Genomic DNA, 19,269 nt, shown 5'->3' with positions numbered 1-19,269 from the left:
AATTAATCTGGGGAGGTTAAAAAAACAACCCTCTCAAAATTGATTCAAAGGGTTCTAAGGTGGCTTTTGCTTCTCAAGCCAGCAAAATGATTCTATCTCAGTCTGCCTTCAAGAGTTTTAAAAGCAGGGAAATCTGTTGCAAAGCAGGAAGAAAAGAGGGGAAATCTGGTCCCGGTTCTTTCTCTGTGTCCCTTTGCGACCCACTGGATCTCCAAGCGGATCTCCTCATAGGATCCGGCGGGGCGCAGCTGTTCCGTTCCCGGGCGGCGAGGGTTCCACGTGGTGCTCTGCTTCTAATTCAGACTTAGCAGCGCCTTCGAAATGCCTCCTTCCGCAGCCACGCGGGATCTGCCGGCCGGAGAGCTGGGACCGGTCTTTCTTCTCCGCCGCCCTTTTGGGAGCAAAGGACCGCCCCTTATTTCCGATGGGCAATACCGAACACGGATTGGCTGAGGAGTGATGTCGTCATCGGAACGAATGGAGACGGGGCGAAAGCGGTCGGGGAGAAGAACAAAAAGGTGGGACGCTGGGGGTGGGGAAATGGGCGTGGCTTGGGGCGGAGGGGGGGGACGGCGAGAGGGGCGCTTTTGGTTTCTTTGTGTTTTTTTTGATTTTGTTGTTGGTTTATGTGGGTTGTTGTTGTTCTTATTTTTTTTTGGTTTTTTTTCCTGGTTTTTTTTCAGTGATCTTTTTTCTCATTTGTTGGGTCTTTGGTTGTCTTGTCTTGTTTATCTTGTTTTAGAATTGGGTTTGTACTGTTGTATTTGTTTTATTGTTTGGGTTTACTTTTTCCTTTTTTATTTTTTTTTTATTTTTTTCTAGGTTTTTTCTTTTTTTGTTTTTTTTTTCTTTTTTTTTCTTTCATTTTCTGTCTTTTTTCTTCTTGTTTGTTTTTATTTTTTTTCTTATTTTTGTTTACTTTTTGGTTTTTTTTTTTTTTTTTTTTTTATTTTTATGTTTTTTTTTTTTTTTTTACTTTTTTTGCTTTCTTTTTTTTTTTTTTTTTGTTGTTTTCTTATTTTCTTTATTAACTAATTTTTTTTTATATTTTTTTTTGTTTTTTTTTTTTTTGTTTTTTTTTTTTTTTCTCTGCGGGCTTTACCACCAACTTGGCTTTTTGCCTTATTACCTCAGAGGCGTGGAAAATGGGCCCACCTCAGTAAAAGGCAGAAAACCCATAGCCACGCCTTCACCTCCGGGCTTCATGTTCACTTCATTTTAGTAGTACACAGACCTGCCATGACATGTGGCCCTTGAAGTCCACCTAATAAGGACCTCTCTCTCCCAGTTTCTCTCTCTGTCCCTGCGATGGCGCTGGACCCTGTCCTTGCCGAGGAGGGTCCCTGCAAGGGCGGCCCTCCTTCCTGCTCCAACGGTGGTCTCCCCGGGGGCGAGTCCGTCCCTGTCCGGCGTCGGGGGCGCTCCTCCTGCTGCGCCCGGACGTTGCTGTTCCTGCGGGGCAACCTGCTGGTGGTGCTGACGGTGCTGGGGGTGGCGCTGGGGGTGGCGCTGGGGATGGGGGTGCGGCAGGTGGGCCTGGGCCCGGCGGAGGTGCTGCTCTTCGGCTTCCCTGGGGAGCTGCTCCTGCGGCTCCTGAAGATGATCATCCTGCCGCTGGTGGTGTGCAGCCTGGTGGCCGGAGCGGCCAGCCTGGACCCGGCGGCGCTGGGGCGGCTGGGCGGCTGGGCCTTGCTCTTCTTCCTCCTCACTACCCTCCTGGCCTCCGCCCTCGGCGTCACCCTCGCCTTTCTCATCCAGCCGGGACGCGGCGCAGCCCTCGCCACGCCGGGGCTCCTTGCCGGACACGCCGAAGACGTCCCTGAGGCCAAGGAAGTCGTCGACTCCTTCCTCGACCTCATCAGGTGAGGAAAAGGGGCACTGCATGCACTGGACTATCAGCCAACCTCATGTATAAGTCGAGGGCAGGTTTGGGGGGCAAAATTATGGGTTTTGATAATGACCCATGGATAAGTCGAGGGTAAAGGTTAGGGCCACGCAACAAAGGCTCTAAAGGATGAAGCAAAGGAAGACAATGCCAAAGAACTGAGAAAATTCCAGCAGGTATAACTGGAATGGATGGATAAGGGAGGAGACTAGAGGATGGTCAGTGCTTCCAGGACAGATTGCATCTTGCCTTTCCCCAGGGGATGGTTCCTTTTTTACAATAGGAATTCAGGTACAGTACTAACATTGACCTGTGGACAGACTGACTCAGGTTTTGGGGGTCAGTTTTTGGACTAAAATTCTAGACTTATAGCAGTGTAAAACTGCATGATTTCTCCAGAGCAGATGCACCCTCACTTGCCTTTCTAAAGAAAGGTGCTGGAGTTCGTATCTATCCCTGTGCCAAATAACACACTCTTTTGACCTGGCTCTGTCTGCTGCCTTGTGTTGTGGGTGTGAACAAGTTCACATGTGTCTGCTTGTCACTCCTTGGCTGCAGTATCCAAGGTGTGTGAGAAGCAGCTTTGCAGATTTCTCACCACAGTGTTGGCCAGGGTCCATTCCAAACACAGTCCGCTTTTTGCAAAAGGTTTTTGGGGTTGTTGTGGGAGTGTGCAAGATTGTCATCATGGTGGGCTCTTTTGAGGACAGTATCACTTTTTTGTCTGAAGAGTTTCCTCTACCAACCATTCCTTAATTGTAACAATAATATTTATTTCTTACCCGACTCTCCCCATGGATCACAGCAAGGAACAACAACAATTAACAGACAAACAACATCAATTAAAAGACACATCAATTTAAAAGGACAAATAAGATGCACAAAGATGAGTTAAAAGACATCAGTTAAAAGACACATCAGTTTAAAAGGACATAAGATGCACAAAGATCAGTTAAAAGACAGATCAACTTAAAAGGGACAAATAAAATGCACACATATTAAAACAATCTGCATCTAAAATTCACAATTTAATTGTGTGTTGGAGTATAATCTGGGATAAGGACCATAGCTCTCGAGATGCAGAATAAATGAATGGGGATGCTTTATGTTTTGAGAATGGGTATGACAGTTTGGGCTGGGCCTGGATATGCTTTCCCTTTAAAAAGCCAGTTGTCTACATTGTGTAGTTTGCTTCCCCCTCGCTCTGCAGATGGTGGTACAGAATGTTCTGTGACACACCGCCTTGTCCCACCCCTTTCTTGGTGCTTTCTGACCTCCTTCCCCTAAAAATGTGTCCCAGAGTAGAGGAAAATCTGAGACACGCGTGTACGGAAAGAGCAATCTCAGAATGCGTTGGGATTAGAAAGAGCTGGGATGGTGTAGTGGCTGGAGAGTATTAGACTAGAGGGAGATCAAGGTTCGAATCCCCACTTAGCCCTTAAAATCCACTGCAAGTTTTGGGCAAGTCACACTTCTCAGCCTCAGGGAAAGGTAATGACTGAAGCAAAAGGTTTTTTTAGAGCCAGCATGCTACGATGCGTTGAGTGTTGGACTAGCACTCTGGGAGACCAAGGTGCGAATCTCCACTGAGCCAAGGGCTACCAGGTGCTGTTAGGGTCTCTTACAGAGGAAGAAGCTGTATTCTTTGCCTAAGAAAACTGAAATTCATGGGGTCTCCATAAGTGGACAGATGCATTAAAGGTTCATGCACACATACAAAACTTGGGATGGTTATCTTCTCCCCATCATTAGAGACATTATAAACTTGGCAGGTGAAATAAGGGCCATGGCTCCTCTCTCTTTAATAGGGGCTGTTTTGGCAAGGGGTGCTGGAGCTTGCAGTCCCACCACTTCTGGAGGGCCACACGTTCCCCACACCTGTCGTAGGAGATCTCTTCTTGTTTCCATCCCATGCACACAGCTTCAGAACCTGAATGCTTATCCAGGGAAAGAACACCTTGAAACTTGCCCAGACGTTGCCCTGAGCCACATGATTTGAAAAAGGCTGGGGAGAAGGCGGTGGCAAGAGCCAGCTTGCTCACACTCCTTTGCCCTGGGTGCCTGTGCCCAATCTCAGATCTGTGGCAAGCTTCTTTTAAGAAGAATAGCTTGGAGTTGTGGATAGAGCTGGTATGAAATGATATCCCCCTTCCAGTGAGAGGTGGGCAGAGTGTGGTCCTTGGGACCCCTAAATTCATCCCCTGACATCCCCCAAAGCACACAGATTTAAGTTAAAAAAACAACCTAGGCGATATGTGGGCAATTCCAAAAACTGCCCCCTATGTCCCAAACATAATTTCCTGCGCTGCATTATCTCCAAACTGCCTACTCATAGTTTGCTCTGTCAGACTAAGTACTCCTTTGGTAACAGGAGCAGCCAGTGTGTCGTTGCAAATTGTTGCTGTGTCATTGTTACTTGCTATTCAGTTAACTTTGTGGCAATCCTATGAATTGGAGATGTCCGAGGGCCCGTTCCTCAGCAGTCCCTCTCAAGTCTTGCAAACTCAGGACAAGTCGGGCCTGTAGGTCAAACAATCCCTGTTAATGTGATCTTCCTCTTCTACTGCCCTCTGCTTTCCCCAGCTTTGTTGCAGAGACAAGTCATGTTTCCACAAACTGTTTTCTTTTTTGATTACACAACAATTTCATTGATACCTATACAGTATGCAGATAAATGTGCAATTTGTGTGTTACACCATACATCGTATAGTCTTCTCGTACCTTTTTATCTTATACCTATTCACAACAATATATTGGTAATAATAATTTGAACAAACTGCAGCTTGAACAAACGGTTGAAACCAAATTGTTTAAACAAACTACTTACGAAGTATCATTATTCCATCCTCTGTTATAGGAAAACTAACAAATCAAATCCTTTTTTTTAAATATAAGTACCCCAGAATCAATTCTCCTACAGTATCAAGCGCAAACTCAGTTGCTGCTTATCCAGAAAACAAAAACTTAAATTGTTCTTTGTACAGTATATTGATTCTTAAGTCTAGTATGGTTGAATCTGGTTATTTCTGGAGTCTTTGCCAGAGCAAGATGCTTGGGCAAAGGGTTGAAATGTATTTCCCCCTCCGATGCAATTGGGACAGTAGTGCTGATATGCATCTCAGAAGCAAGCAAAGGCTCTGCAGAGACATTTCTGACATCATTTCCTCCTCTGCCTTATCATGGGACATCTCCAGTGACAGACGTGCGTATCTGCTTGTGGTCCCCTTTATCTCGCCTATGCAACGCATGCTCTTGCTGCACAGGGAGCCATGACCCTTCCCCTTTGCTAGCCTTTCCCCTTTTGCCATTTATTCCTCCCGAGTCTCCTTTACTCTCCATGCTTGCACAAAAATTCAGTGAGTTACATCCTACATTTATTAACCGGCTCCACATGCCTCATCGCGCCTGATCTGCTGCTGAACCATGGCAGCCCCTTGCCTCCTTTTTGGCTTGCTTTAGGAAGCCTTGCAGTTTTGCAAGACCTGGGTGGCACTGCTCAGTATCACTTGCCTTTCTTTGCTGAGTCAACTGGCTGCCGGTGTCCCATCCTGGCCTCATCCTAGTTGGATCTGCTCCAAGTGAGCGATAGATGAGCTCTTAAAGAGGGGAAGGCGCTGCTCAGTCTGCCAGCCTGTGTTATTTGAATGCCACCAGCTGGGAGAAGTTGTGCGATTTCAATTAATGTCGGTAGCGATTGGGTTTGCACACTAACCCTGCAAGGCGGCTGCTCTCTCTTAGCCGAGTCTTGAACCTAGAAATAAGCAGAGCTGATGCTTCCAAATTTCTGCTCTTTCTTTGTGCAGGGAACTGCAGCTTGCTTCCTGAACTCAGTGGGTGTACTTCATACTTCAGTTAGCAAAGCTGACAAAGAAGCGTCTGTTTGCTATGTCCTCTTACGCTCGCCAGCTCACCTTTCTTCCTTGTCTTCTATGTAGCCGGACACTTTTTTGCAGCATTGGAAGGATGGTGAAGGCACCTGGAGAAACAGAGTTTCAGTGCCTGCCAACAGCTTCTTTTCAGTAAACAATGTAATAAAAGGTTGAGCAGGAAAAGAAGGGGATACAGCTGATCCCTGTACCTGTGTGTCCCTGTTTACAACAGGCAAGGTAAACAGCTGTCACTGCAATCCCTTACTGAGCATATGTCAACAGCCAAGCAAGAGAGCAAAGGGGAAAGCAGATAAGTCTGCTCACCAGCTTTTCCCTTAGCATATTAGGAAAACATAGACCTGGACATTAGGCCTCCAAAACGGAAATGATAAGAGGAGAGTAGTGAAAGAAAATGTCACTCCTGGATGCGTTTTTGAAGAAGTCTTTAAATGATGGGTTTGGGAGAGGCAAAGTGCTGGGTTTTACAGCAGTTTAAAACCACTTGGTCTTTGGTTTCTTTGCTCACTTAGCGGATGATTCTTAAGAAATCAGGAGAAAGTCGGGGAGATTTATGAGGGGATATATTAGGTGCACCCCCCTTTTGAAAATAAAGTATTTTCACCCACCTGCAACCACAACCTTTGTTACTACACATCTGTATCTCTCACTGTGTGCTTGTTGAGAGATGTAGCACCTTTGAGCCTAACTGAAAGCAAGCAGCTGGCAGCATGAGCTTTCCTAGACTTAGTTCCTCTGATGGATTTGGTGGAGTGGAAAGCCAGGGACAGGCCTATATATGCCATCAATGTGTGCTTGTTTTATGTGTTTTAAAGCAGTGGCTTTCAGAGAAGGGCTAACTTTTCCCCAAGGTCTGCTACAGTAGGGTCCCCGATACTTCGAAAAGTCTGCTGAGTAAATCTGCTTTCCTTCCTTCCTTTTCTGACCAGACGGGTCATTACCATGAGATCCAACTCTCTCACAGGCATGCAGCTTTTGGATCAGACGGTCAAAATTTCCCAGTTTTGAACATGAATCATCACGAGAGCTGACATTTAAACATCTGTTGCTGCTTAGAGAAAGCGAAGCTTTAAAAGAACCCGAAGGAGAGCTCCTTTTGAGAGCTCAGCGTATATGGTTTTGTTGGTATTTTCAGTGAATCAGCATCTCGTAGTTGAACCTCAACATTGGTACAGTAAGAAAGGGACATCCTGCTGCAATGCTTCAGAAGGTGCAGGAGTTATTTTCATGCTGCCTGTTTCCTTGATTTGAGAAGGCGTTTCAAGGGGGAGTTGCTCTCCCGCTGTCTGATGCAACACACTCGAGTATTGAGTTTACTTACCAGCCTCTTTTTTTGCTCCTTCTTCTCTAAGCCTCCTTGTGGAAGCTAAATAAGAGTTCATCCAGGCTGTTAGGCAAAGCTTATTTTAGGGCTGAGAAGGAAAAGGTTTCGGATGCCTAGACACTGGAACGCCAAAAAATGTGTGTGTCCCCGTTCCCTAAACTTATTAAAAAACAGTGGATTTCTAGATTCTGTCCTAAAAGGACAGCAATGTGGATATATAGTGGTGTTGCTTGCTTTTAAGAGATAGTCCTATCAAGCTGATCAGAAACGAATACAGTCTCTAGCGAAACAAACGTTGCGTTGTTGGTAAGAGATAGAAGGAGGGACCTTTAAAAACCGATGTGTTTCAAAGGCCAAGAGGATTTGGAAAATCTACGTGGCAGAAGCAAGACTGGCTTTCTGTTTACTTCACTGTCATCAAAGAATGGTGGGAGTCCCTTGCTCTATTTTAGTCCATACAAAACAGCTGATCTGGTTGAAAAGGGCATTTTTTCCCCAGCAGGTTGGAACATACAGGTATCCTTCAGTTAATGAAGTAGATATCTTCCTGGGTATTACTTCTCCATTTGAAAATTTGGTTCCAGAGGCAAAAGTAACATGGAAACAACAGGGAAAGGTTTCTACACCACACACAAGAAGAGCAGATGAACCTGTTGCAGCAAAATTTAATCCAAAACTAACACTATGCACACATGCCAAATGAAATAACCAGGTCAGGTGAGCCTTGAACAAGTAGAGAAAAACATTCAGAACCTTCTAGAGATCACTTGAAGGTTTCTTATGGGAGCTCTATCATGAATGGCTCCCTCTGAACTTTTGTGTTCATTCAAATCCAAATAACTACCCTAATGGAATTGCCTGTTAAGCATCCCTTATATGTGTTTTTCTGTTAACTGATATCCTAAGCTTGTTGGGACATTTTTCTCTAGCTGCCCCCCACATTGTAAGAGGAGCAAATGGGGTTGGCAACATTTCCTCCCCTTCACCATAACCTTTTCCTGTGGGCTGATAAAGCTGCTTACTGGGTGGGAGCCAGCTGGTCACTTGCTGCCTGAAAGGATTAGGGTTTAATCTTGTTTGTGCTGCCCAGTCAATCCTCTGGCAGTGTCAGGCCCTGAATGGGATGAAGGTGGCATGGTGGTGGTGGGGATACGTAGGGTAACTGGCAGGGATTAGGGCACAGGGAAAGCCCTGCAAGCAGAAGTTAAGCCCCTGAGAGCTGATTGTGTCTGCAGATAAGGCGACAGGGCAGGTTACTCCTGGTCAGAGCATGGGTACCTTCTGGATATGCACATGCAAGTGCTGATGTGAACATTAGGTTGGCACTCTTGGAGAAGTTACTTTCTTGGATAATGAATCCCAGGATCTGCCCCCGCAGCTGGGTGGGAGTGAATTCTGGAAGTTGTCATCCAAAACAGTAATTAGGCCAATGTCTGGTAAGATTTTTGTTTTTGTTGTGTGACTTCAAGTCATGTCTGACTTATGGCGAACCTATCTTGGAGTTTTCTTGCCAAGATTTGTTCAGAGGAGGTTTGCCATTGCCACCATCTAAGGCTGAGAGTGTATGACTTGCCTAAGGTCAGCCTAGTTGGTTTATATAGCAGAGCTGAGACTCGAACCCTGGTCTCCAGAGTCATATGGTAGTTCAAACCGCTACACCATGCTGGCTAAGATAGCATCTAGAAATGCAAAGGATTGGGTCCTTGGAATATCTTGGGTCCTGCATTTGGAGAGAGATACAAATAAAATAGACATACTGTAGAGTTGGAAGGGGCCACAAGAGCCATCTATTCCAGCCCCCGTCATGCAGGAATACAACTAAAGCACTCCTGAGAGATGACTAACATCTGTTTAAAGATATCCAAAGAAGGAGTTTCCACCACCTTCTGAGGTGTCTGTTCCTCTTTTGTACAGGTCTTGCAGTCAAGAAGTTCTTAAAGTCTTAAGTGGAATCGCTGAATTTCAAGCTATTGGTCCATGTCCTGGTCTCTGAGGCAGTAGAAAACACGCTTGCTCCGTCTTCTAGATGATGTTGTTGTAGTATAGTGTGGCAGGGCCCCTTGATGTTTGCATGATTCCTAAAATAGTCATTTGTCTGTGATGAGGATGAATAAGTATTTCCTTCTAGGCAAAGTTCTTGTAAACTGGAAAAAGGAGCTGTTTATGCATCAAGAATGAGGACAGCAGTGGCTAGAATTCAGAGAAATCGCCATGTTAGTCTGGAATATCAGTATGCAAAGGGAGACTAACTGAGCGAAAGTAGTTGCAGCATGAGATTTTGTAGACCGGGGTCTACTCCCTCAGATGCATGGCAGAAGACAGCAGTGTAAAAACAGCTTGTGGTTAGATATTTGTGTGGTCTTAAGTTTTAAACTTGAGTCTTCATTTGCCAGTTGTTAGCATGGTGGGAGTCACAGGCCCACTTTCCTGCTTTTTACTTAGGAAGGAATCCTTTGGCTTATCGCAAGTGGTGGCAACCATTTGGAGAGTGTTGGTGATAATTATTATTATTATTATTATTATTAACCTTTATTTATGAAGCGCTGTAAATTTACACAGCGCTGTACATGCAATCTTTTTAGTTAGACGGTTTGGCACCGGAGAGAGTTTGCTCGCTTTTAAGTCATACAAAACAGCACTTCTGGATCCTAGAAGGATGAAGCTAAGGACTTCAAAATGTATATTAACTGAAATTATACACACACACACCTCACAAAATGATAAATCTCAGAATTCCATAGCATTGAGCCACAGCAGTTCAAGTGATGTAAACTTGCATTAATTCTGCAGTGCAGATGCAGTCAGTGAAAAGAGCCCATTAAAAAGAAAGCAATAATAAATAGTACACCGCATTCTGCAAGGCCCTCGGTCCATGGGGAAAGGTGGGTAAGAAATAAATATTATTATTATTATTCCCCTTGGTATTAAAGCTTTGTTTATCAGCAGCAGCAACAATAGTAATAAGAAATGATAATAAATATAGACTCATTTCAAAGGTCCCAGTGGTGATACCTGTTCGGTTTTGGTTGCAAGACTGGAGGGTGTCTGGAAGAAAATGTGATTTTAAGTGTCCATCTTTGATTAAAAGTGGAGCCTTCTTCTAAATGTTTGGTTTTCCTCTTATAGGAACATTTTCCCCTCCAACCTGGTTTCAGCTTCATTCCAATCGGTGAGTCACTTAATTATTTCTACATCCTTGGAAACTGTCTTCCTACCTCCTGGTATGCGATCCAGGGCTTGGAAGGGTTGCTTTGGTGGACTACAATTCCCAGAATTCCCAGAAAAGGAACTAAAACATATTCCAAATTCTGAGAGTTAGAATCTAAAGCAACTTTTACATTGGGCACGTTTGTAGCATCAAGTCTATTGTACACGGAAGGCCAGTCACTATGTATGGGTAGTTGGATTTTGGAAAGGCCTTGGGAGATTTCCCTCCACATGAGTCTCATTCTTCTTGTATTTAATTTATATCCTACCTTTCTCCCAATGTGGGACCTGAGGCAGCACCTTAAAAACACAAGCTCAGTGGCTTGCATTGAACTACCTCCTTGGAAAGAGCTTTAGAGCACCCCTATTAGAATCAATCCACTTGCAGCATTATCTTTCCTGGTGAAATATCAGAGTTGGAGATGCTGGCTGCCCTTGGGGCTTTCAGTTGATCTCCTGGGTGTTTTCCAGGTCTGTGACCCTGAGGAACTTGTAACTTGAGATGCTGGTTGGATTGAACGGGAGCACCTTTGACTTGCAAAGAGGGATGGGTGCTCTTCTGCCAAGCTCTTCCCCTTCCCTCCCTTTAATACGGGGAAGATGAGGACAGAAAAATCACAAACAGGAAGAAAACACAAAAGAGTTTCCATGTTTATCACTTGCGTCTGTTCACTCCTAACCCCCACTTTCAGCATATGCTCATTAGACACCCCCCCCCATTTCTTCAAAAAGAAAGATCTTTAGTCTCTGGTTACAAAATCATATCCTAACATGGTTAATGTTTCCTTGCCTTTCTTCTTGTGATTAACTGGCTCTTTTGTGATGTGTTAATCCTCTTGAAGGCTTGGACAGGTTCAGGATGGCAAAGCCAATGTGGCTTAATTTTTAATAGCCTTGATAAATGAACAAAGGCAGATCCGCGAAAGGAGGGAGAGAGCAAAGGAAGAAAACCAGGTTGCCTGCTCAGAAAACCTCCTTCGGCTTGTATTTAACTGACCTAGTTTGAAATCGCCCCTCACCTCTTTGTCTCTGTACTGCACACCCTCCAATAGTTCACAGATGAAATCTGGGGCGCATATGGCCAAGTAACATCAGATGGTGGCTAAGATGAGAAAAAGCATTAATAAAGAAAAGCACAGAGGCTAGGAAAAGCTACAACAGTTTGCTTTTGCCTGAGTCTACTAGGAAGGAAAAGATGGTGACTGTTTCTCCACTGCCTCCAACAGAGGTGCAAGCTACTCAGTTTTCAGCCACTGAAAGAAGCTGAGGACAAAGGGGGAAAGTGGGAGGAGGAGAGAGAAACAAGGATCTTATAAAAGCAGCTGGGAAAGTGGGATGATAGAAGACTAATTGGGACTATCTCTGCAGAACTGGGACAGTTGGAGGCTATTTTACTGCCACCATAGCTCAGTGCAGTGATGGTTAGTATGCAGCTGCCGAAGGCAGATCTCCCTAGTTGTGTACTGGAGTGTATTTCTTCTACCAAAAAAAGGAAGAAAGAGCAAATTGGCAGCCTGGAAACCTTCATGAGTGATGATCTCTCTTAAAAATAGGTTGCAGTGATCCCCTACCTACGCTCACAGTGTCTTGTGCCTTTAGACAATGGGGCTAATATTAATTAAAGCTTTGCTCTTTTTATGCAAATAAATAAATAGATGTACTGTATTCTTAGACTCAAAGATGCACCCATTTGTTTAGAATGCCACTGACACTGTGTTGTCCTCTTTGTGTCCCTCCTTCTCCAGTACACAACCACTTACAAACTAATTAAGAAGAACACAACAGAGGAAGTGGGCATCATCAATGAAACCATCACAGAGCTGAAGGTAAGAAGAGGGAGTTTTGCTCTTACAGAGCAATGTATGCCTTTGGGTGTGTTGGCTTGTACAGGTGAAAATGCTGGGTGTTTGTCCTTTTTAAAGTTTCTAGTCCTCAGGGTTGTGGTGAAGGTGGAACACTGGAGAATGTGTATGTGTTTGATGGCTCCATGAAAGATTTGTGGGGAGAGTGGTAGTAAAATGTGTAGGTCTGTCTCCACTTGGTAGCCCAGTGTTTCTTGCCTCCCCTCCTGAGAAGTGAGGAAGCCTGGTCCCTCACCTGCCCCCAATCCTTGCTCTTTCCCTTCCCTTCTCTTTTCCATGCTGTGCTGATATGGCGTCTCTTTGTGGCTTGGGAATGGGGTGCTACCAGGCTCCCCCAACAGCTAAAAGCTAGGAACAGTTTTTCCTTCCAAAAAGCACTTGCTGGGTTTCTGTATTACTGTGGCCCAGGGAGTTGTCGAGGAAGGAGACATTAAGGGTTCTACCTGTGGGTGAGGTGATGACATGTGCTCTTATGCCTCAGTCGGTAGTGCTACAGAGTGAAATAGAGAGTATGTGTATGCAGGGGTCTGCAATTTCATTTTTCTCAGTTTGCAGTTGGTTTCCATTTGGGTGACTGTTAGATTTGGTGATTGCATTTCTGGGATCAGTTCTCTAAATTGTTCCTCTGTCTGGTAAAAAAAAATGGGTTTGAGAGAAGTGTGTGTTTGTGCAAAGCTGTCTGAGAGAAGTATGTGTGTGCAAATCTGAGTGAGAGAAGCATGCATGTTTCTCTGTAAAACTGAGTCTGTCCTTTTTAAGATCTTGGGTTAATTTTTTTAAAACTGAAGCTTTGTATGTCTCTGCTGATTTCTTGCTTCCCGTTTCTTCAGATCCCAATAGGCAAAGAGGTTGAAGGGATGAATATCTTGGGCCTGGTGGTCTTTGCCATTGTTTTTGGGATTGCACTGCGGAAACTTGGGCCTGAAGGAGAGAACCTGATCAAGTTCTTCAACTCCTTCAACGAAGCCACCATGGTCTTGGTCACTTGGATTATGTGGTAAGGAGTCCCTCTGCTCCACTTGGGGAGCTATAACCATCTCCAAGAGAAAGGTGCTGGTCAAGCAGGTAGGGAGAGGGTTGCTGCAAACTGGGGTAGGCAAACTGCAGCCTGTAGTGTGATTTTTGGGTGATTTTGCCCCAGAACCATGTGAAAAATATGCAAAAATACCCCCCGAAGTTTCCCTGAATGCTACACTATTCCCAAACGCTCCTGTTTTCTTTCACTGCCTCTCTCAAAAATGGGGACAGGAAGTAACATCCCATATCTTGCTGTGGCAATTTTGGGAGGGACAGCAGAGGAAAATAGAGGTATTTGGGCTTTCTGTGCAGAGATGCACCCCATGGTGGGGTGGTCGGGAGAAGGAAATTGGCAACTGGCCCTGACACACTTGCCCTCCCCTGCTGGAAACTGATGAACCAGTGACCAGGACTTTATGTACTCTGTGCTAATCTGGTAATTGTATGTTGTTGTTTTCCCTTTTGAGGGTCCATGCCAAGGTGGCAGGCTCTGGCAAAAACTGAATTCTGAGAGCTGGATCTGTTGTGCTAATTAGGGTTCATGGCAGCATGACTTTGCTTGCCTGAGTGTCATTTGTTCTGCTTTGGTTAGTCATAATGAGGCAGGCTATCAAGTCCTCACAATGTCCTTTCTTTCTTCTCCCAGGTATGCCCCCTTGGGTATCATGTTCCTAGTGGCTGGCAAGATTGTGGAGATGGAGGATGTGGCCGTCCTGTTTGCCAGCCTGGGCAAGTACATCTGCTGCTGCCTGGTGGGCCATGCGATCCATGGGCTCCTTGTCCTGCCCGCCATTTACTTCATCTTCACCCGCAGGAACCCTTACCGGTTTCTCTGGGGCATTTTCACTGCCTTGGCCACTGCCTTTGGCACCTCCTCCAGGTATCTGTGAATTTAATTCTATTTTAATATACCATTGTTGTATGCTTTTAATTGTAATGTTTTTTAATGTTATGACCTGCCCTGAGTCCCAGTTTTGGGGAAAGGATGATATATTAAGAACAGATAAATCCTTCAAGAACATCCCACTGGAAAGCTCATTGAGATGGGATTCATTTAAGTTGATTCCTAAAAAGTTCAGAGAGGGAGCCTACCATATCTGTTGAGGTTTGGTGCCACCACTTAAAAGATCCTTGTTTTCATATTTCCCAGAGGCACAAATATCAAAGCTTGGAAAAAGTGATTTTTCCAGGTGACAGTTACATGCTGGCTCAGTGCTGTTGGGAATTTTAGCTCCAAAGGGTAACTTCTAAATCTCTGGTGGATAGTCAGTGTTGCCAAACAAATGGAGCTTAGGATCTGTATGTGTTGGCTGGTTCTGAGGCAATTGCTGTTTGGGTCCTCATCTGTCTCTACCTCCTTCATGCAGCTCTGCCACATTACCTCTGATGATGAAATGTGTTGAGGAGAAGAACGGTGTCTCTAAGCACATCAGCCGTTTCATCCTGCCCATTGGAGCCACTGTCAACATGGACGGGGCTGCTCTCTTCCAGTGCGTGGCCGCTGTCTTCATTGCACAGCTCAACAACTTTTCTCTCAACTTCATCCAAGTCATCACCATCTTGTGAGTATTTTGATTAAAGTCCCAGACCGCATGAACCATAGGAAGAGTAATGGAATATATTTCCCCCCAAGAGTCAGTGCACAGGGCCTGATTCTATGCATGTCACTTAGAAGTACACCCCACTGTGTTCAGTGGAACTTGCTCCAAATAAATATTCACAGGACTATCATCTAATACATGGGATGAGAAACATGCAATCCCCCAAATGTTGTTGAACTGCAACTCCTAATAACTAGCTAATAGGCATGTATGCTGGGATTTAAGGTCCGACAACATCTTGGAGGCCACATGATTCCAACCCATGGTTTCACATAGCTTATATGCCTCTGTGGCGTAAAATCAATTACGCTCCCTGCATACCTCTCCTCAGCAAAAGGAGTTGTTGGTACTTGGACATTCCACAATGTCCTGGTTACCAGGCTCTGTTTTTCTTAGTAGATTACATTGAAGCTGGTCTATGGCCGTAATAAATTATTGATTGATTGATTACTAGGTTATATCCTGTGTTAACGATAATTCATTCAAGCCATCCAGTAGAGGCAGACCTTTGTTAACAAAGTCTCTTACAGTCAAGCTCATTTTCACAAAGGTTTATTTTATCCCAAACCGCCTGCCTGTTTCCTTCTTGTCCTCTATCTAGCTTGAAGGGTTCTCCCTTGCTGGTTGAGTGAGAATATGAAAAACAAGTCAACCAACAACGAGGAGGACATGCGCTCTTGTGACTCCGTGTTATAGCTTTAGTGGGACAGAATTCTCAGAGGGAGATGGGATCATGGGGCTGGTGAAGGAACAAAGGGAGGATTTAAACTGGGAGGTCGCCTCAGGCCACCCAAAGGGCGATGAAAGGGACAGAGGATGAGATCACAAACGGTCAGCGAAGAAGAGTTTAGTGTGAGCTACAGAACTGGTTAACTGGATGGTACCCCAGGGAATGCCCACAGTTGCAGTTTGCGTGACTTGAGCTGGGTTCAACTGGCTGGGTGGAGCAAAGCTGCCTTGGCCAGAGTTCTCATTTCAGGACTGAAAATTTGCTGTTCTGTTTTGAGCAGAAATGGAGGTGGTACAGGGTGGTGGTTCTCAGGGTAGAAGGAACATAGGTTTCAGGAGGGTCAGGGAATCCTGATCACAAGAAAACTGGAGGGAGAAGAATCTTTGCAATTTGAGACTTTGTGGGAAATGGCTAGTGGGTTCTTTTAATACAGAAAATACAATATAATTCCTTGACAGAGAAGGACACTACTATTCAGAAAATGGTGCTTTTTAGCACAAAAACCCACATGTTTTTCATAAAGAATAAGTCCCAATCTCTGTATAGTCATAGTTGAAAGTGAAGATTCAAAGAGCTCCAGCCTTGCATTCCAGAGGCCGTGTTTTTTGTGTATCACAGTCACAAACCTCCTTTGGACTTCGGGCCAGGGCCAGAATCTTCCTGGTTAATAAATTTTCTTTATCTGACCTGTCTGCTTCTACTTTGCCAGGGTCACTGCAACAGCATCCAGTGTTGGAGCAGCTGGGATCCCCGCAGGAGGTGTCCTTACCCTTGCCATCATCTTGGAAGCTGTTGGGCTGCCAACTAATGACATCTCTCTCATCCTGGCAGTGGACTGGCTTGTGTAAGTATGGAGTGACAGCCAGAACAAAATTTAAAGGAATATTATGCTATAGGAATTCAAAGATATAGCTGTGTTAGTCTGTAGAATCAGTATGTAGAGAGATCTTTACAAGGTGCTGCAAGATCTCTACATTATCAGGAGCAACAAGTGAATCCACAGTGGTGGTCATGGGATCATAGAGATCAAGAGGGTTAGAGGACTGGTCTACATTTTTGCTAACAGATAAGGATATTTTCCTACGAGGTTCACTCCAGATCTGCCTGCATAGTTCAAAGTGATTTCGGACTTATGCCAACTGTTGGTATCCCAGGGGCAACATGTGGTCTGCCGGCTGCACTTTGCCCTGGATTAGGTACAGTCATCAGTTCCTGCAAATTACTCTGAGTATCTTCTCAGACAGCCTCAGTTATTAACACTCCCTTTTCATCTCTCCCTTTCAGGGATCGTACCTGCACTGTCTTGAATGTGGAAGGTGATGCCTTCGGTGCAGGACTCCTGCAAGTGTATACTGAAAAGTCAATGGGCAAGGCAGAGGCTGAGGAGCTGATGGAGATCAAGACGGAGCCCCTGGATGGGAGCAAGGGATTGGGGGCAGAGGAGGGATCCCCGCTGATCAAGAGAGACAGTCCTGCCCTCTTGGAGGGTGTCAATTCTTGTGAAAAAGAATCAGTGATGTAATTGATGTAACCTGCGAAGAAAACAGACTTCTTGGGAGACTTTTTCTTTTATTTCTCTTTATTTTCTCTCCCCTTTTCATGTTAGGGTTCCAGGTTTCTTTTGTTGTTGTTTTTAAAGGACAATGTTCACATCTGCTCCGCCTTTTAAAGACTCAAATCTCCCCTAAGGGACAGTTTCTTGGGTGATAGGGAACTTTTCAGTTAAGATCCTGCTAATGAAGATCACGCCCTTTTTCGACGTCAGATTCTTCACTCTTCCTACAATGTGGTTCACTTTAAAAACTTTGTTTTTACATTGCAATGGCTTTATGTTGCCTGGAAATCACTCCGTTTTCACCTAGAGACTTTGTCCTCCAAGGGTGTGGGTAGTAGCACTGAATGCAGCAGAGAAAAAGACATTCTGCATAATCATTTCATTTTCCTGGCTGAACTTTTGTGTTTTTCATTCACATCATGGAAATTGATGGCAGAACCCTTGGAGGTCTCTTAATCACTCCTTTGCTTCAGCAGATCCTCCAAGTATCTTCTGCGCGTTGTTAAAGACTGGACCAAACAGAGAGCTGGAAGAACAGCTCTATTCCACCCAGCCCAATGTTTAGCCTCCTACTCATGCCCTTTATGTATGGTATTCCAGCTTGTTACTACTGCAGAAAAGAAGCCACTCGCTGGGTCAGATCTTCAGATTTTCTCCATGGAAAGGGACGCCAGTGGGCGAACTGTGACCACCGTGCCATTATCAAGGAGAAACTGGAGGGGAGGGAAGCCTCTGCATCACAACTGCTTTCATATCACCATCTCCTGGAATCCACATTTTGAAATTAGGATCTCCTGGTGAACAGGGGCATCACTGTTTCGTTTCGAGAACTCCCTTGACTGCTGGCATTGCCAAATCGTATGAGTGGTTTGAAGAGCATGTTGTTTCCCTGCCGGTGGGGTGTGTGCCCATATGTGATGGTACTTCAGTGACATGATGTCGCAGCTCTTCGCAGCTCTGATTTTTAATTTATTTCTGGAACTATTTTTTTAAAGGTTGAATGAATGGTTTCTCTCTCCTAACCAGATTTATGGGAGAGACTTGTGGGAGTAGCTTTTCTTCTGAGAATCAGATTTAGCCTTGGGCTTCCTTCCTATCAGGTGCTTCTTGTTAGTACTAGGCATACATTGGCCTTGTAATAGGAGGCTGGTGACTGACTCTTTCTGGACCAAATATAGACCACTGTCTGGACTTCCCTGAACTAGCTTACATGGCAGATGCTTCAGTTTTTAGAGAGGAAGGAAGGTGGAAATAACGTCAGCATATACTCATTTTCCCCCTTCCTACTTTAGCCCCTGGACATTGAAACCTTTTGTGTTTTTAAGGGTCTCCACAACCATGAGGACTAGGAATGTGTAGACTTGTTAAGCTTTTCTTGGTCACCTGAACACCTTGGATTCTACAGAGGCAGAACACTTGTTTCCATTTAAGTTGTGAGGTTTGTATCTGGGTGGATTTAGGAACAGAATCCTGATTCCTTTCCTTTTAAGATTGCATTCTGAGAGATTTCTCACAGGTGCAAATATAAGTTCTGGCCTCTTTGTAGCTGCTTGAAGCCAATAAGGGGAATGCTTTGCAATCCTGTTGTTTAGCGTATTAAAATAAGCCAACAAAATAAGAGAAATGCTTGAGATTCAGTTTACACTTGAACTGGAGATCCCATATATCAATTCAGGATAAAGTCTGCTGTGTATGTTCTTTGGGGGACAGCTGCCTGGAAGCTTTGTGCCAAAAATACAAAGAGCCTCAATTAGCAAAGTTGATGCATTCCTGAGCATGACTTATTTAACCGAACATTTGGTACCAGAGGCAGAAACAACATGGAAAAAAATAGGGATATGTTCCTGTATCACAAAAAAGAGCAGTTCCAACATGTTTCAGCAACCCTTTTATACAAAGCTAACAATATACGTGTGTGAAATGAAAGAAATGGATCAAGTAAGCCTCACATAAATAAGCATTTTGAACCTTCTAGTGACCACCTGAAGGTTTCTTCCAAGATGCATCCAATGACAACTTTTTCTTTTACCATCTTCCACTATATCTACCATTTTGGTGTCACACTCCTAGATCTATGTGTTTTTAAGATGCAAGGGGGAACTGGTGAGGCAGTCTTATCTGGTTTAATTTTTTCTTCTATTCATGTATGCTCAGTAATGGATTTGAAGCTTTAGTGCAGGGATAGGCAACCTTTTTGAGCC

The 19,269-nt window shown here is 44.5% G+C and overlaps 1 protein-coding gene across 1 annotated transcript; it reads left to right on the top strand.

Moving 5' to 3' along the window:
- Positions 1 to 1,246: 1,246 nt before the first annotated feature.
- Positions 1,247 to 19,235, top strand: SLC1A5 (solute carrier family 1 member 5). The gene is made up of 8 exons (XM_042440507.1): positions 1,247 to 1,862; positions 10,223 to 10,265; positions 12,049 to 12,129; positions 12,996 to 13,162; positions 13,829 to 14,062; positions 14,550 to 14,744; positions 16,223 to 16,357; positions 16,798 to 19,235. Exons 1-8 carry the CDS (start codon positions 1,309 to 1,311, stop codon positions 17,033 to 17,035), a joined length of 1,647 nt encoding a protein of 548 aa, XP_042296441.1. The 5' UTR covers positions 1,247 to 1,308; the 3' UTR covers positions 17,036 to 19,235.
- Positions 19,236 to 19,269: the final 34 nt, after the last annotated feature.

Source organism: Sceloporus undulatus, chromosome 9, assembly GCF_019175285.1.
Source record: "Sceloporus undulatus isolate JIND9_A2432 ecotype Alabama chromosome 9, SceUnd_v1.1, whole genome shotgun sequence".
NCBI classification, from domain to species: Eukaryota; Metazoa; Chordata; class Lepidosauria; order Squamata; family Phrynosomatidae; genus Sceloporus; species Sceloporus undulatus.
The sequence above is the reverse complement of the archived record's forward strand: the minus strand, read 5'-3'. Positions and strand labels throughout refer to the sequence as shown.

Excerpts from the sequence above, each read along its gene's own strand:
- SLC1A5 (XM_042440507.1), top strand. The coding sequence starts at position 1,309 with ATGGCGCTGGACCCTGTCCTTGCCGAGGAGGGTCCCTGCAAGGGCGGC. Across the intron at positions 12,130-12,995 it reads AAACCATCACAGAGCTGAAG|ATCCCAATAGGCAAAGAGGT; the intron begins GTAAGAAGAGGG and ends CCGTTTCTTCAG. Across the intron at positions 13,163-13,828 it reads TTGGTCACTTGGATTATGTG|GTATGCCCCCTTGGGTATCA; the intron begins GTAAGGAGTCCC and ends TTCTTCTCCCAG.